Raw genomic sequence first — 18,729 nt, 5'->3', positions numbered from 1 at the left:
AGATACTGTGATATTCAATAACCATTCAGGCGTGACAATTCTGTTCATAATTTTTGTGGACAGAATTTCTAGGCGCAGCCGAAGCGTTGAGGGTGTCCGGTTTGGTGACCTCAGGATTGCATCTCTGCTTTTTGCAGATGATGTGGTGCTGTTGGCTTCATCGAGCCGTGACCTACAACTCTCACTGGAGCGGTTCGCAGCCGAGTGTGAAGCGGTTGGGATGAAGATCAGCACCTTCAAATCCGAGACCATGGTCCTCAGCCGGAAATGGGTGGCATGCCCTCTCCGGGTCACGGATGAGGTTCTGCCCCAAGTGGAGGAGTTCAAGTATCTTGGGGTCTTGTTCACAAGTGAGGGTAGGAGGGAGCGGGAAATTGACAGGCGGATTGGTGCAGCTTCTGCAGTGATGCAGACTCTGCACCGGTCCGTTGTGGTGAAGAAGGAGCTGAGCCAAAAGGCGAAGCTCTCGATTTACCGGTCGATCTACGTTCCTACCCTCACCTATGGTCACGAGCTGTGGGTCGTGACTGAAAGAACAAGATCCCAGATACAAGCGGCAGAAATGAGTTTCCTCCGTAGGGTGTCCGGGCTCTCCCTTAGAGATAGGGTGAGAAGCCCGGTCATCCGAAAGGGACTTGGTGTTGAGCCGCTACTCCTCCGCGTTGAGAGGAGCCAGTTGAGGTGGCTCGTGCATCTAGTTCGGATGCCTCCTGGACGCCTCCCTGGAGAGGTGTTCCAGGCGTGTCCCACCGGCGGGAGACCCTGGGGACGACCCAGGACATGCTGGAGAGACTATGTTGCTCGGCTGGCCTGGGAACGCCTTGGAATCCCGCCGGAAGAGCTGGCTGAAGTGGCTGGGGAGAGGGAAGTCTGGGCTTCCCTGCTAAAGCTGCTGCCCCCGCGACCCGACCCTGGACTAAGCGGAAGATAATGGATGGTTGCATGGATATTCAGGCGTTAAAAAACAAAAACTATTCGGGCTTTACTTATGAGTGAGTCGCCTTGCTGAGAGAAAAGGGTGCTGTGGAAAGAGTAGGGAGGCGAGAGAAGGGATATCATGGCCGCTCAGGTCACCAGCGTCCCTTCTCACTGCGCAAGCCTGCCGTCCGAACTAAAAAAAAAAAAAAAACGGATCGGGACTCGCAAGAGACCACGCCGGGGAGAAGCAGCAGCACCAGCAGCATGACAACAAGGAAGTGGGAACTGCAGGACGGCGGCGACGCTGCTTGGGGAGGAGGGGATCCTGACATGGCAAGAACTAGGTACTGTTTACACGACTTTTAAAAAAAAAAAAAAAAAAAAAAAAAAAAAAAAAAAAAAAAAAGGACTGGAGACAGACTGGCTGACATGATTTCGCCGTCGTAAAGTCGAAATCACGTAAGTCAGGTATGTCGTAATTCGGGGACTACCTGTACTATGTATATATTAATAATTACTATTATAAAAATCAGTAGATGAGTCATTTTAATTACAAAATCATAAAATTAGAGGAATAGCCATCATGATAAATATTTCTAAATATAAAAGCAATATTAATGATGACATATCACCCGAAATCAGGCAAGATTCAGGCAGCATTGGCAGCAATCCCCCCTAAATCCAGCTGTGGCCATTCACAGCTGTGTCTTGACACACAGTGATGGAGTTTTTGGATCGAAACAAGGTAAGTACGTGATAAAATCTCGTTAAAATCATGGCGTGTTTAATTATGCTCGTTCATGTTCTCACCTCCAGTTAGGGTTTCGCTAATTAAAAATAAAATAAATGTCCTCCTGTTCAAAATTTCTTTTCCCCCAGAAAATTGAGATTTCAAGCTTTCCACTGATGTATCACACATGCATATCAGACAATTTTGAATTTTGGCCAAATTGGGGTCTCAGAGTGGAACTTTAAGTCACCTGAGTGTTTTCCGCCATATATATTATAATTTTATTTTTATTCATTTAGGTAATCTACTGCTGTAACAAAACTTTGTCATTAAAAGTGAGTTATGAAGAAGTTGATTTGCAAAGATTTCCCCTATGGCCTATACTTTCGCATGGGCTTCTCATTCTCAAGTCATTCCCTCCAGTTGCCTCAAGATGGCGACATAACCTCACTGTGCGATGAATGCCCTGCGGCAGAATGGCACTGTCTGCCATTCATGTCCAATCAAAAACGATTTCAGAGCCAATTGTTTTGAGTTACGAGCGTGGCCACGCACTGAGCGCCGCTCGCATCTCAGGGCACCACTCAAAGACTGAGCGAGCGAGAGAGAGTAGCGTAAAGGGGGCGGGGGGGCAATTCGGTGCCGCAGCGGTCCAGTGGGTCTCACTGCATGGCGACCATCGTCGCTTCTTGACTTCTTCCTCGTCGGCGTAAATTCGAGGGGGTGGGAGCGGGAGGGGGTCGTTTGGTTCGCCGACCCTGCGGACCGGACCTCCTCTTCATCCTTCTCCTCATCATCATGCCGGCGTGGCGGAGGAACCTGAGCTTCTGCCTGCAGCGGCTGCACGAGGACGGTAAGAACCGAGACCGCCTGCGTGCGTGAGCGCGCGCGTGTTCGTTTTCAGAACCCGAATCGCCGTCACGTCACGCACGCATGCGCGCGGCGTCAAAGTCGATGCGGAGCGGCGCACAGGTGTTTGTTGATTCATTGGACGCTTGATGGTCTTGAGGTGAAAAAAGTGGCAAATGATGAGGTTGTTGGTTCAAATCCCGGTCTGCCGGTGTACAATTTCAATGTCAAAATGCTGCTAGGGTTGAATGAGAATTGATTAACTCGTTTGTTGCCATCAACTGTGATAGCTGCGAATGATTAATTATGTTTCAGTGTCACTGAAAATGAAAGGACGAATTCATTAATAAAAATGGAAGTGATGTTAAATCAATGAAAAGTTGAATTGTTTGGAATAATACATATGGAAATGAAAACAAAACTAAATGAAACATGACAAATATAGAAATGAAGATATTTACAACTGATAAATCTTTGCATTATAATGAAGTAAATGTTTGAAAGAAATAAAAATGGAAATAACAAATCAAAAATAAAAAATGAATCAAAATTAATAAAAATTGGATTTTTTAAAATTAAAATTGAAAAAATGTTTAATAAATAAGAATAACTAAATGAATGAAATCAATCAAGAGAAAATGACATGAATAAATAACATTGAAACAAATTATAAATAAAAAAAAAATAAAATTAAAAAATGTTAAATGAATTCTTAAAAAAAAATAATATAGGAAAAAATAACACAAATGATTAATGACATAACAAAATGAAAAAATATAAAATAAATGGAAATAAATGTTGAAATTAAAACAGATGAATTTTCAAATTTAAAAAGAAATTGAATCGACATAACTAAACGGAAAATGACAAATATCAATATGAAATGAATATGTAGAAAAAAAGTTTAAATATTTAAAATGTAAAAAAAAAATCAAAACGGAAGTAAAAAAATCTTTTAAAAGCTATGAATAAAAAGCGACATAAATAAAACTTAAAAAAATAAAAATCAACTCATATGTCACTACCAATGACAGCGACAAACGTCCAAATCCATGTGAAAACTTTTTCCTTCAATGGTCTTCCGTGAAAGTATTTTGACATCCTTTCTGACAAAGCGACACATTTCACGTACGTCAGCTCCCAACATTCATTTCTGTTGCCGCTCAGCTCTTTGATTGTGGATGTCGCGCACGCGAGGCATTTCAGCCCTGCTGCGGAGCGCTGATTACCGCCTTATGTCCGCCTCAATTGCCCGTCAACTCAACTGGACCGACTCGACCGGCCTCTGCTTTTTAATAGCTGACGCTGAGCCGAGCCAGCATGAAAAATGAACAACAACCAAAAAATGCTGATGATCCTGTTCATCATCATCACCACACTGGCGAAAGCTTTAATCAAGTACCTTTGGCTGCCCTTCACCACCTTCTGCCCGCTCAGCTCGGCAATTTTAACACATTGCCTGCCGTTGACAATGTTAGGCGTCCAGTTCCTTTAAAGTTGGAGCACTGCCTATGAATGTTCATCTCTCAGTGCCAGTGACGGCGCTAGACGTCCAATTCATTTTGACTGATTTGTTTATTTGCCCTTCCAGTCAAAATGGAGTGGAAGTCCTGCTCCGTCAATGGCATCAGTTGGGTCAGTTTACAAGGATGAGACCCAAAATGAACTCATTGCCTGACATTGACAATGATAGACGTCCAATTCGTTTAATATCGGAGGACTAGCTATGAAAGCTGATCTTTCTTGCCACTGGCAGCGTTAGACCTGCAGTCTATTTTCCCTGACAAATGTGATGAATCGTGAGTTGATTGTTATAAATGGGACAAATTTGCGATTAATCACAAGTTAACTATTCTTCAAAATAAGGAAAAAAATAAGATTAATCGCGAGTTAACTATTTTTTAAAATAAGAAAAAAAATTGAGATTAATCGCGAGTTACCCATGTCACAAATTTGCGATTTAAATTAACAAGCGATTGCAACTTCATTTGTTAAATAATTAAGCAAATTTGCGATTAATCATGAGTTTAAAAAAAATAATAATTAAAAAAATATATATTTTTTTAATTTTTAAAAACGCGACAAATTTGTGATCAATCGTGAGTTAGGTGCGACATATTTGAGATTAATCGTGAGTTAACTATTTTTTTTTAAATGTGGCAAATTTGCGCTAAACCTCGAGTTAACTAGTTTAAAAATGCGACAAATATGAGATTAATCGCGAGTGAACAATTTTTTAAAAATGTGGCAAATTTGCCATTGATCTCGAGTTTACTATTTTAAAATATGCCACAAATTTGCAATTGCGGGTTAGCTATTGTTTCAAATGCGACATATTTGAGATTAATCGAGAGTTAACTAGTTTAAAAATGCAACAAATTTGAGATTAATCACGAGTTAACTATTTTAAATGTGGCAAATTTGCGATTAAAAGTAAGATGGGATTGCAACTTAATAAAAAAAAAAAAAGCCACATATTTGCGATTAATCATGAGTTAATGTTTTTAAAAATCCGACAAATTTGCGATTAATCACGAGGTGACCATTTTAAAAATGCGACAAATTTGCGATTAATCGCGAGTTCATTTGTTATAAATGTGACAAATTTGCGATTAATCACAGGTTAACTATTCATTAAACTGCGAAAAAATTTTAGATTAATCGCAAGTTATCAAATTTGTTTCAAATTCACAAGCAATTGTAACTTCATTTTTTAAATAATGCCACAAATTTGCGATTCATCATGACTTCACTATTTTTAAAAATGTGACGAATTTGTGATCAATCGCGAATTGATTGGTATAAATGTGACAAATTTGCTATTAATCTTGAGTTTACTATTTAAAATATGCGACAAATTTGCGATTAATCACGAGGTAACAATTTTTTCAAATGCGACAAATTTGAGATTAATCGCGAGTTAACTATTTTTTAAAATGTGGCAAATTTGCGATTAAAAGTAACAAGTGATTGTGACTTAATTTTTTTAAAAATGCCACAGATTTGCGATTAATCATGAGTTAAAGTTTTTAAAAATGCGACAAATTTGCGATTAATTGCGAGTTAACTATTTTAAAAATGCAAAAAATTTGCGATTAATCACAAGTTTACTATTTTTAAAAATTTGGCAAATTTACCATTAATTGTAAGTTAGATCGTTAAGCTTATGACAGTTCAATTCTAATCTAAGTATATTATATCTCATTTAAAAATGCGATAAATTTGCGATTAATCATGCAGTCAACTATTAAAAATACTGATTTGTGATTAATCATTTCTGAACTATTTTAAAAATTGACAAATTTGCGATTGATTGCAAGTTAACTATTAAAAAAGGTGACACATTTGTTATTAATCATGGGTTAGGTAGGTATTTGAAACGTCACACATTTTTGTTTGATAGCAAGTTAATTATTGTATAAATGTAACAAATTTGTGATTAATCATGAGTTATTGAAATTTGTGACAAATTTGTGAAAAATTTGCATTTTGGTGCAAGTTAACTATTTAAAATGAACAAATTTAAAACAAAATTTGCGATTAATTTTGAGTTATTTTTTTTTTTTTAATGAAAACTTTTTTCATTTCATTTCATCAGTTTGCGATTAACCAAACGTTAGCTCATTGAAATAGGCAACAAATTTGTGATTATTTGCGAGTTGATTTAAAAATGCGACAAATATGCGATACATCTTGAGTTAACTGTTTAAAAATGTGGCGAACCTTCAAGGGCGCATACCTCAAAATTTCACTCTCAAGTCAAAGCAAGAATTCATTCATCATTCATTAATTTCCCGAACCGTTTATCCTCTCAATGAAAATTGACAAATTATCAGTCTATAGACAGTTGATATTACATAAACACTACGGTATAGTAAATATGTAAATAAATTGACTATTAAGTCATTGGCGGCGATGGACATCAAATCTATTTGGACCCGAACCTTCAAGTGACCCGGTATAAATAGATTGTAAAAGTGAGCATGACCAATCTATTTGCTTGCGTGTGTGTGTGTTGCGTGTGCAGTATGCGTGAAGAAGGCATGTAGCCGCCGCGGCAACGCAGCTTCACTCCTAATTGCATCCGACCGCCAGTCATGCGATGCAAACAACAAACTCCTCTTCCTCCTCTTCCGTTTCACTTCCTCTCCCTCACACACACACATACACACTCTGAAAAATCACCGATACACAAGCGGAAAACCAAACACACACCTACACACACACCTACACACATAAAAAACAGTCACACAACAGAAATGGACAAACACACACAAAAAATAACAATAGACACTTGGAGTGAGAAAATCGATCAGGTTTGACATATCGATTGGTTAACTCCTTCAGGGTCATTAGACAAAATAATTTTTGGAGTGATACATTTATTACTATATTAAAACAATGTCAAATAATAGCTGCTAGTCCTCCCAGTCCAAAAGGATTGGACAACTATCACTGTCAATGGCAGTGAATCAGTCAATACATTTATTTCTACGCTATTACGATGTAATTACATTGAAATTACTAAGTAATTACATTAAAGATGAGTACAATCATTTGAGGCAGTGAATGAGTCAACGCATACATTACTATGTTCTTAGTATGTCGAATTATCGTTGTCAGCCCTCCCAGTCCAAATGGATTGGACGTCTATCGCGGTCAATGGCACTGAAGCATAGTGTGCGCTTGTGATTTTGTGTGTAAAAACTGATTGCTTTTGGTGTCACCACTAAATCTCCTCATGTTGTGCTTGTGGGTTTTTGCAGGTGTGTGTGTTAAGTGAGATTGGTTAACTCATTCAGTGCCATTAGACAAAATAAAAAAATTGTTGATACATTTATTACTATATTACAACAATGTCAAATAATGGCTTCTGGTCCTCCCAGTCCAAATGTATTGGACAACTATTGCTGTCAATAGCAGTGAATCAGTCAATACATTTATTTCTACGCTATTACGATGTAATTACTAAGTAATTACATTAAAGATGCGTACAATCATTTGAGGCAGTGGACGAGTTAACGCATACATTACTATGTTATTACTATGTCAAATTATTGCTGTCAGCCCTCCCAGTCAAAATGGATTGGACGTATATTGCGGTCAATGGCAATGAAGCATAGTGTGAATGTGTGATTTTGTGTGTAAAAGCTGATTGCTTTTGGTGTCACCACTAAATCTCATGTTGTGCTTGTGGGTTTTTGCAGGTGTGTGTGCTGAGTGAGATTGGTTAACTCATTCAGTGCCATTAGACAAAATAATTAAAAAAAGAAAAAAGTGATACATTTATTACTTTATTACAACAATGTCAAATAATGGCTGCTAGTCTTCCCAGTCTTAAAGGATTGGACAACTATCGCTGTCAATGGCAGTGAATCCGTCAACAAATGTTTTTTTTTGTGTGTGAAGTTATTACGATGTAATTACATTGTAATTACTAAGTAATTACATTAAGATGAGTATAATCCATTTGAGGCTATGAACAAGTCAACGCATACATTATGATGTTATTACTATGTTAAATTATTGCCGTCAGCCCTTCCACTCCAAATGGATTAGACGTCTGTTGCGGTCAATGGCACTGAAGCGTCGTGTGCGTGTGTGATTTTGTGTGTAAAAGCTGATTGCTTTTGGTGTCACCACTAAATCTCCTCAAGTTGTGCTTGTGGATTTTTGCAGGTGTGTGTGCAAAGTGAGATTAGGCAGAGCTCAGATTTATGTGCTGCGGGATGACTTTTGGTTTGAGTTTATTTCGTGGCGGCATGGTGGTGGAGTGGGAAGTGCTTCTGCATCGCTGCTCGGCGCTCGAGGGTTTCAATCACCTTTGCGAGCATCATAGAAGAGTCAAAATTGGTGTCGCAGTTCTGGTGTTAGCATTGAAGCTAATTTCTAAGCTAGAACCTGCTAGCTTGATGATGTACATTGTACTTAGGGAAAATTCCAATTACGTTAGCAAAATGAGCATTGAATAAAATAGAATAAATCATGAATGTTCAAAGCATGTTCGCACGTTAGCATGTCAGTTTAAAGCAAAGCCTAGCAGCACACTTGAAAATAGATAATATGAGGCTCAACCAACAGGAAATAATGCTCCTAAGGCCCAGCCGAACTCGTCACGCTACAACACTTAACAAGCCAACGTGAGGCAAGCAGCGCCAAGATTGGCCAATATTTATTTTTATCTCTTGGTGATCATTTTTAATGCTAAAATATTTCATGTAAATTTCATGTATTTTGGAGAATACATTTATCGATATTTTGTATTTATTTTGTAGTTATTTTATCTACTGTTATTATATATTATATATATTTCTACTTTATTTATTTACTTTTTGATCATTCATTATTATTTGTACTTTTTAATCATATATATATATATATATATATATATATATATGTTTTTTCATGTTCTAATATTTTTCTATTTAATTTTTATTTTTAAATTTATTATTATCATTAAATACATTTTTTATAGTTGTTATTTATATTGTATATATTTTTCTTATATTATTGGTGTTTTAAATGCCTTATTTAAATATTGAATAAATATATATAATACATTAAAAATATTTCTATTTAATATTATTTATTTTATGAAATATATTTAATATTGTAGCAATTTTATATTATGTAGATGTATGTATGTATGTAGATATTTTTGTTGATTTTTCAATGTATTATTATTATTAATGTATACTTTTTATCAACACTACCGTAATTTTCGCACTATAAGGCGTACCTAACTATAAGCCACCACCCAACAAATTTGAAACGATAACAGCATTTGTTTATAGTTAAGCCGCACTGGGCTATTAGCCGCAGCTGTCCCAACTGTATTATGGGATATTTACACCAAAATATATTAACCGGTAACACTTTCTTTGACAGCGGTATCATACGACTGTCATAGGACCAACTGAACCACCATGAAGCTTTGAACCAATTGGCTGCAAAGCATTGGCCATCACAGCCAATTGGGTCATCACTTCAAGAAGCTTCATTTGGCCATCACTGCTCCCTTGGGGGAGACAGTCAACCTCTGCTGCCACCTGTTGTCAACACTGTTGTTGTCCAAAATGCCTCCTAGCATGCATTGCAGCGCTACAGATGTAAATAACAATCATATTTCATGTTCTGTGCTAATTATTTCTTCAGTTACTGTTCCAGTTGTTTCATTAATTGCTAGTTATAGTATTTGGTAACAATTTATTTGACAGTGACGCCATAAGACTGTCATTAGACAATCGTAATTATGACATGACACTGTCATGAGCATTAATGAATGCTTATAACAGATGTTATTCAGTGTTATCTGGCAAATTATCTCACTTTTGAATGAATGTAAAAGATCCGAGCTGGACATGAATGGAGTTAGTGACATAATTTGCTGGATGACACTTAATGTCATCTGTCATAAACATTCAGTAATGCCCATGATAATGTCATGTCATAATTATGACGATCTTATGACACCGCTGTCAAGTAAAGTCTTGTTTATTAACACAAATAAATCAACAAATAAGCTGCACTGGACTATAAACCGAAGGATGCGAAATGAAGGAAAAAAGTAGCGGCTAATCGACCGAAAATTACAGTGTGCATTTCCTTAGTTATTTTATGTAAATCTTACTATTTTGTTGTTATTTTGGGTAAATTCCTTATTCATTTTCCATTTTCATGTACAAAGCATTATTCCTCCTAATTAGCTACATTTGCATAATTTCCTTGACATTTCCTAAAATTTCAAACATCAAAGGTTAAGTTCTCCAGTAAAAAAAAAAAGAAAAAAAAAGAAAAAAGAAATTTTTCTTAAAAAAAGTCATACAACAAATAAAATATATTAGAAAATAAATATTAAAACATAACAAATATAAATAAAATGGTATGAAAAAGTATCTAAACCATATGGAATTTTTTCACATTTCTGCATAAAATCACCATCAAATGTGATCTGATCTTTGTCAAAATCACACAGATGAATAAACAGTGTCTGCTTTCACTAAAACCACCCAAACATTTATAGGTTTTCAGATTTTAATGAGGATAGTATGCAAACAATGACAGAAAGGGGAAAAATAAGTGAACCGTCACATTTAAAAGAATAACTAAAAATCCAAGATGAAAGCCATTTTTTTCCCACACATCCATAATCCGTTTCTCTGTATCATCCCTTCCTGTCCCGCAGCGTATTCCCAATTATTCTCCGATACCTAAACTCCACATTGACAATGTCCTCATAGGGAGTATCCAATCACATCACCGCGCTGTAAATGTATCCGACTAGTGTTTGACCCTGTAACAAATGAATTCATTCCACTTGACAAGATTCCCTGGGGGACAAATTCTTCTCACACCTAAACAAATCTTGTCCATTTGTCACGCGTGTATTTTGTCCTTCCTTACACGGCCGCACACGCGTGAGCGGCCTGCAATATTCCTGTCACACTCAAATACAAACACACGCGTGCCAAACGAGGACTTGTAGCTCTCACTTTCTCAATGAGATGTTGCGTTACCTGTCCTCAGTATATTACCGTACATGAACCTTTTAAATTATTCAACGTCCAATCAGTTGTCTGTCCAAATGGATTGGGATGCCTATCGCCGTCGCTGTGATCATAACATGCAGTAATAATTGCAAATGAAAGCACCACGACATGCTAAAGGAAGTGGAGCGTTTCTGCCAGTTACATCAGGGAATCCCGCCGGGAGCTCAATTAGCATAATCATTAAGCCTGAGCTGTTTGTTCCCGTTTAGCCGCACAAATTGCCAACTTTTTTTTTAGCCGTCGCTGATTTCAATTCCGCTTGCGCGCGTCTCATTCTCTCATTAAGTGTGGTGATTGGTCACAGAAGTATAATTGCAATGAAATTTGCCAACTGACCTCCTTTAACACGTTGCCTGCCATTGACAAATATTTACAAGATGTCCATTGAGCTGTGAATGCTCCTATTGCAGTGCCACTGGCGGCGGGAGACGTCCATTCCATTTTGACCCGGGCGAACATTCGTTCATTTGCTCCTCCCAGTCAAAATGAATTTGATTTTCATTTTTAAATTTATACATTTTATTTTGAATATTAGATCTTAATTTAATCATAGGCAGAGTTTGACTTTTGTGGCAGGGGGGCAAAACATGTTGATGACCGCAAAACGCGGTGTCAGCAATAAAATTAAGATTGGGTCCGATCACGTCATTTTCAAAGTATCGGAATCGGCAAAAATATATCGGACATGCCTTTTTAAAATTTATATATATTTTTTAATGAAATCGGTTTCTAATTGTATGTAACTTTACAGACAAAATGTCTCACACTCATCCAGAGTCTGTAGTTTTGGCTTAAAATAGGGCTATCAAATTTATCGAGTTAACGGCGGTAATAACATTTAAATATTTAATGCAATTAACGCATGCGCTGCACTACCCACTCACGCATTTTCACATTCAATCTATAATGGCCCCATTTTTTCGTATTCATAGAGTTAAAAGGCAACGTAAAATGAGTGGAGAGAATTTTGGCAGCCTTTGAAGCCTTTTTTTAATTGGCTAAAGCCTTACAATCACTCTCTCTACCATTAGAAATATCATGGGAAGCAATGTGGGGAAGAAAGGTAGTAGTTGATCTTTTTCTTAACACCCTATGTTATTTCCCAACGCAGAGAAGATATATCAATTGGTACCATGACACACAGTCATGGTTGCACTTCCCATCATGCATTTGGGCAGAAGTTAAATGGCAGCATTATCATTTACTGAAAGCTCAACAAATACACTAGATGGCAATATTTAGTCACAATATACAGAGTCACATTTATCCTTTAAGAATTACAAGTCTTTCTAAACGTGGATCCCTCTCAAAGAAAGAATGTTAATTATGTAAATGCCGTCTTGAGGATTTATTGTTATAATAAACAAATACAGTACTTATGTACTGTATATTGAATGTATATAGTCATCCCGAGTTTTATTCATTTTTTTCTTAATGCATTGCCAAAATGTATATGATCGGGAAAAATTATCGGGAATGATTGGAATTGAATCTAAAACTACTGAAACTAAAACGATCGGGATCGGATCGGGAGCAAAAAAACATGATCGGAACAACCCTATTTTTTAAGTTAACTCATGCTTAATCACGAATTTGTCGCATTTTTCAATTGTTAACTTGCGCTTAATTGCAAATTAGTTTTACTTTAAAAAAAATATTTAACTCGCGTTCAATCGCAAATTTGTTACATTTAAAATGGGTAACTGACTATTAATTACATTAGTTTTATTTTTCAATTGTTAACTTGCGATAAATCGCCAAGTTGCATTAAAAAAAAAAAAATTCAACTCACAATCAATCGCAAATTTGTCACATTTAAAATTGTTAACTCATGATTAATCATAAATTTGTTGCATTTTTCAATAGTTAACTCGCGATTTACCGCAAATTTTTGATATAAAAAAAAGTCACGATTAATCCCAAATTTGCCACATTTTCAAATAGTTAACTCACAATTAACCACAAATTTGTTGCATTTTTCAAAAGTTAACTCGCGATTAATCGCAAATTAGTTCCATTCCCACTCTTTTTCAGACTCACTACTAATTGCAAATTTTGTAATTTAAGTCGTGATTAATCATCAATTTGTAACATTTTCTAACAGTTAATTCATTATTAATCACAAATTTGTTTCATTTTTCAATGGTTAACTCGTGATTAATCGCAAATTAGTTCTATTCCCACTCTTTTTCCAACTCACTACTAATCGCAAATTTTGTAATATATATATATATTTTAAATAAGTCGTGATTAATCATGAATTTGCAACATTTTCTAACAGTTAACTCATTATTAATCACAAATTTGTTTCCTTTTTCAATCGTTAACTAGCGATTAGCGGTGAATTTGTTGCATTTTTAAAGTACATTAACTCACAAAAAATTGCAAATTTGTTTAATTGTTAACTCATTACTAACTACACTTTTTTTTTTAGTAAAAAAAAATGTCGCAATCGCAAATTTGTCACATTTAAAATAGTAATACCCATGAATCAGTTGCAGTTTTTCAATAGTTACCTCGCGATTAATCGCAAATTAGTACCATTCCCACTCTCATTCTCCAACTCACTACTAATCGCAAATTTTGTAATATATATATATATATATATATATATATATATTTTAATTAAGTTGTGATTAATCATACATTTGCAACATTTTCTGACAGTTAACTCATTTTAATCACAAATTTGTTTCATTTTTCAATTGTTAACTAGCGATTAACGGTGAATTTGTTGCATTTTTTAAAAAAAAAGTTAACTCATAAACAATTGTAAATATGTTTGATTATTAACTCATGATTAATTACACTTTTTTTTAAATAAAAAAAAAAAACATTTAACTCACAATCGCAAATTTGTCACATTTAAAATAGTTAACTCATGATTGATCCTAAATCGGTTGCATTTTTGAATAGTTAACTCGCGATTAATCGCAAATTAGTTCCATTCCCACTCTCATTCTCCAACTCACTACTAATCGCAAATTTTGTAATATATGTTTTTTTAATTAAGTCGTGATTAATCATAAATTTGCAACATTTTCTAACAGTTAACTCATACTTATCACAAATTTGCTTCATTTTTCAATCGTTAACTAGCGATGAAAAAGTTAACTCACAAACAATTGCAAATATGTTTGTTACCTCATGATTAATTACACTTTTTTTTAAATAATTTTTTAAAAACTCACAATTGCAAATTTGTCACATTTAAAATAGTTAACTCATGATTGATCCTAAATCGGTTGCATTTTTCAATTGTTGGCTCGCGATTAGTCGCAAATTTGTTGATTAAAAAAAAAAAAAAAAGTAAAATGATTAACTCATTAATTTAGATATTTGTTGCATTTTTTAATTGTCAAGTCACGATTAATCGCAAATTTGTTGCAGTTTTTAGATAACTCACAATCAAACTCATATTTTTCACATTTTGAATAGTTAACGCATAATTAAGTACCCCTATTGAGATTGCATTTGCCTCTCCCATCCAAAAGGGATTGGACATCTAGTGCCGTCAATGGCAGCCAGTAAGTTAAAAAAAAAGAGCCTTTTCTTCTTATAATTGCGCTCTTCAACTTCACCGTCGTCGGCCTCTTCAAAGAAGATAGATGACAGACAACGAGCAGCCATTAGCCTCCGTCAATGTTGCCCGTGCAGCCGCCCTATTGATTTTCCGCCTGGCGACCCATCACGTTTCATTCTTCACACGGACACGTCTGTCATTTTTCTTCAAATCAATCGCACACAACAATACACACTAGACATAGCAATATCTACTATATATCTATAAATATATGGTAAATATGTGCAGTCATAATTAGCATATTGCATTAATTCGCCTTTCCCAGTCAAAATAGATTGAACATTTAATGCCGTCAATGGAAGCAAATGAGTTCAACGAGAGTCCTAGAAAAGGTTAATGTCCTTCAAGGGAATGGGAGGATTTGTGTGTGTGTGTGTTTCTAGCTATGGAAATTGCGTTCATGCCGTCGCTGATGAAATTCATGTCATGGAGTCTGGAATTGTGCATGCGTGTTTTAGTATGAAGCAAATAAGGGAGAACAAGATGGCAGCCAGTCGCTCTGTGTTAGCATCTGTACTGGCTCGGCGCCTACAGCCAAACAACACTAAAAATATGCACGCACACGAGAATAAAAATCATTAATTTTGAAGGCCAAACAGTTACAAATCAATATTTTTCGCTTGTTGGAGTTTCATTAGTAATGTTCCTAAAAGGCTGTTTTCAGACTTGACAGTGTCAAGTTCAAGACTTTATGACACTCACAATGTAGTAGAGAAAATAGTAGTTACTTACTAACTGATTATTAATTAACATTATTGTGTGAGTGTCAGTTGGGTTGTTTCTTTGGCAGTCAGAAGGTTAGTTTGATGCATCAGTTATTTGTTAAGGTCGTTGGTTAGTTGGTCTACCTTTTTATGTGTCTTTATTATTCAATCCAAAAAAAAGTTGCTTCAATCAAATAAAAAGTTGCTTCAATCAAAATATATATTTTCAATCGAAGAAAAAGTCACTTCAATCCCAAAAAATGTGATATCGGGGTCCCACCAGTGTGCCACGACAGGGCACCGTACCATCGCGGGCAATCAGGTGAGATGCCGATGTCACCCCCCCATACTGGGGCCCTATTTTCGGCTTGGACTCAAGCAGAGTCCGATGGCTGGATGGAGCCCTGGTGGCCATTATTTTTGCTTCATACTTTTATGCCATTGGCGTAGTCACCTGCCACTCAAACATGTCGGATGTGGCGTTGAAGTTGGATCTTTGTGTCAAAATGATTCAGTCGAAAAAAAGTGCCTTCAAAACTTTTTCCACTTAAAAAAAAAAAGTGAGTTCAAAACTTTTTCCACTTTAAAAAAAAAAAAAGTTTAAAACTTTTTGCTTTTCAAAAAAAGTGACACTTCAATAAAAAAAAAAAATATTTCAAATTAAAAAAATATTTTAAAAAAAATAAAAAATTAGCAAATGATTTTTTCTTTGATTAAAAAGTTAAGCAACTTTTATTTGGATTGAATGATTTAGACACAAATGTCCTACCCGTAATACGGCTCAAACACAAAAAGGATTGCTTCAATCAAAGAAAACAGTTTTAATGAAAAATGAAGTGTTCAAATGCAAATTTCTGAGTCTCAAATATTTTTTCTAGGGCTGTCAAAATTATCACGTTAACGGGCGGTAATTAATTTTTAAAATTAATCACGTTAAAATATTTGACGCAATTAAAGCACATGCCCCGCTAAAACAGATTAAAATGACAGTGTCATTTCCATTTGTTACCTGTGTTTTTTGGTGTTTTTCGCCCTCTGCTGGCGCTTGGGTGCAACTAATTTTATTGGTTTCAGCACCATCCATGAGCATTGTGTAATTATTTAAATAAAAAATGGCGAGCTACTAGTTTATTTTTTGTTTGAAAATTTTACAAATTTTATTAAAACGAAAACATTAAGAGGGGTTTTAATATAAAATTTCTATAACTTGTACTAACATTTATCTTTTAAGAACTACAGGTCTTTCTATCCATGGATCGCTTTCACAGAATGTTAATAATGTTAATGCTATCTTGTTGATTTATTGTTATCATAAACAAATACAGTACTTATGTACAGTATGTTGAATGTATATATCAGCCTTGTGTCTTATCTTTCCATTCCAAAAATAATTTTAACAATAATTTACAGAAAATATTTTATAGATGGTTTGAATTGCAATTAATTACAACTAATTAATTTTAAAGCTGTGATTAACTCGATTAAAAAATTGAATCATTTGACAGCTCTAATTTTTTCACATTCAAACCTTTTTTTCTACGATTGAATTTTTTAAAATTTTTGATTGAAGTGATTTTTTTTTTTGAAAATATATGTTTTTGTTTGAAGCAACTTATTTTTTGATTGAATAATAAAGACACAAATGTCCTAGTCAAAATGCGGTCCAAACGCAAAATTACATTACTTCAATCAAATAAGTTGTTTCAATTAAAAAAAAAAAAAAAAAAATTAATCAAAGAAAAATAGTTTTCGAATACATTGTTTTGAGTTTCAAATTTTATTTTGCATTCAAACACATTTTTTTTTAACTGAAGTAACTTTTTCTTCGATTGAAAATATATATTTTGATTGAAGCAACTTTTTATTTGATTGAAGCCACTTTTTTTTGATTGAATAATAAAGACACAAATCTACCTCCATACTTTTTGTGGTAGGTGGGTTGGTTGAATTTAAGCAAGTTGGGTGGGTCAGTTAATGGGTTAGTCTGTGACCTGGTTCGTTTCTCAGTTAGCTTTTGTTGGTTTGTTAGTCAGCCTCTTGTTTAGTTAGCCGAACTGCCGAAACCGTGCTCGTGCAACTCCAACGACCCGGACCGGCAGAAATCTAACAACCCGGCCAAAAGGCCAAACTGTGCGCGGAAGCTGGAAAAAGGCTTCAAAACACAAGTTGACAATTTACTCCAAGTCTGTAGCAATCATACAGCATAAAGAGACCCAGGCGAGGACGCAAACTGGATCCATGGTCACCATATGACAAGTCGACAAAAGATCCTGAGAAAAATGACAACAATCAGTTAAACATTCAGTATTTTTGAAGAATATCGCGGGGCAGGCTGTAGGCCGGAAGAAGGATGTTCAGGATAATTTCTGTTGCAGATTGGGCTGCATAGTTCGTGCGTCACAGTTGCGGAGTCACCGTTACTGAGGTAACCGGAGTGGGAGCTTTTGTCCACTTCAACACCAAAGAGGCACTGAGTGTTCAAGTCCTCAGCCTTGGTCTTCTTGTGTTATCAGTTGGATAAGGTAGCATGTCTCGTCCTTGCTCTGGACAGTCCATAGTTGGCCCCACAGAAAAGCTGATGGCGGCGTCTTCATGTTCCAGATTAGGGGTGTAACAAAATATCGAAATGCTGACATTTTGTGATGGTTATCGATATGCTCCTGCCAAGAATCGAGATATCGTTTTAAAAAGGTGGCAATGTTTAAAAAAAAAAAAGGACCAACAAGTTGCTACCAAAATAGTGTCTCAGGTAACTCTAAGGCTGCCATTGACGGTGCTCGACGGCCAATCCATTTAGACTGGGAACGTTCGTTCATTCGAAATAGGGTTGCAGCTATCGATTAATTTAGTAGTCGATTAATCGATGAACTATTTAGTTCAAATAATCAAGTAATCGGATAAGGAACATAAAAAATTAAAATACCTGAGCTGAGCCTCACACAGTATATAAAAAAAGAGGATCTATGTACAACAAAAGAACAATTGGCTAACTTACATATCAAAAGTCCGCTAGCTTAAATGCTATAAAATGCTAACGCTTTTTTTCAATGCTCTTAACAAATGTTCACACATATTCCCACAAAAATTGGCTAAATATACCTTTAAACTAAAGTACAAATGCATTAAAAAATCATTAGCTCAAACAAAAACTTCTTAACAGGGAGCAGATGGTTTCAGCCATGTGAAATGAGGTAGACTAGAGGCCAATATACAAAACAAGATGTACTGCTAGCAGTCCAATCAATGGATTTCTATGACGACTTTCTATCCTGTAGTATTATATCCAGAGTAGACCGTTTTATTGGTGTGTTAAGGGCCAAAGACGTTAATAAGTTATTATTTCTGTGCGGCCCGTTAGTAAATGCACCAGGGACCGGTACCGGTCCGTGGCCCGGC

The 18,729-nt window shown here is 35.7% G+C and overlaps 1 protein-coding gene across 4 annotated transcripts in view; it reads left to right on the top strand.

The window, feature by feature from the left end:
• The first annotated feature begins 793 nt into the window (after positions 1-793).
• Positions 794-18,729, top strand: part of LOC130922192 (glutamate receptor-interacting protein 2-like) — a 132,164-nt gene continuing 114,228 nt past the window's right edge. For 2 of the 4 annotated variants that reach the window (XM_057846794.1, XM_057846791.1), the window contains exon 1: positions 2,374-2,501. In XM_057846794.1, coding sequence (XP_057702777.1) covers positions 2,447-2,501 — 55 coding nt within the window. In that variant the 5' untranslated portion in view covers positions 2,374-2,446. Of the gene's footprint in view, positions 1,263-2,373; positions 2,502-18,729 lie in introns of those variants that run through there. The other 2 variants (XM_057846798.1, XM_057846789.1) reach the window with 2 other exon arrangements.

The sequence above is a fragment of the Corythoichthys intestinalis genome, chromosome 9, assembly GCF_030265065.1.
Source record: "Corythoichthys intestinalis isolate RoL2023-P3 chromosome 9, ASM3026506v1, whole genome shotgun sequence".
NCBI lineage: Eukaryota > Metazoa > Chordata > Actinopteri > Syngnathiformes > Syngnathidae > Corythoichthys > Corythoichthys intestinalis.
Note: the sequence above shows the minus strand (reverse complement) of the source record. Positions and strands in the feature narration are given on the sequence as shown.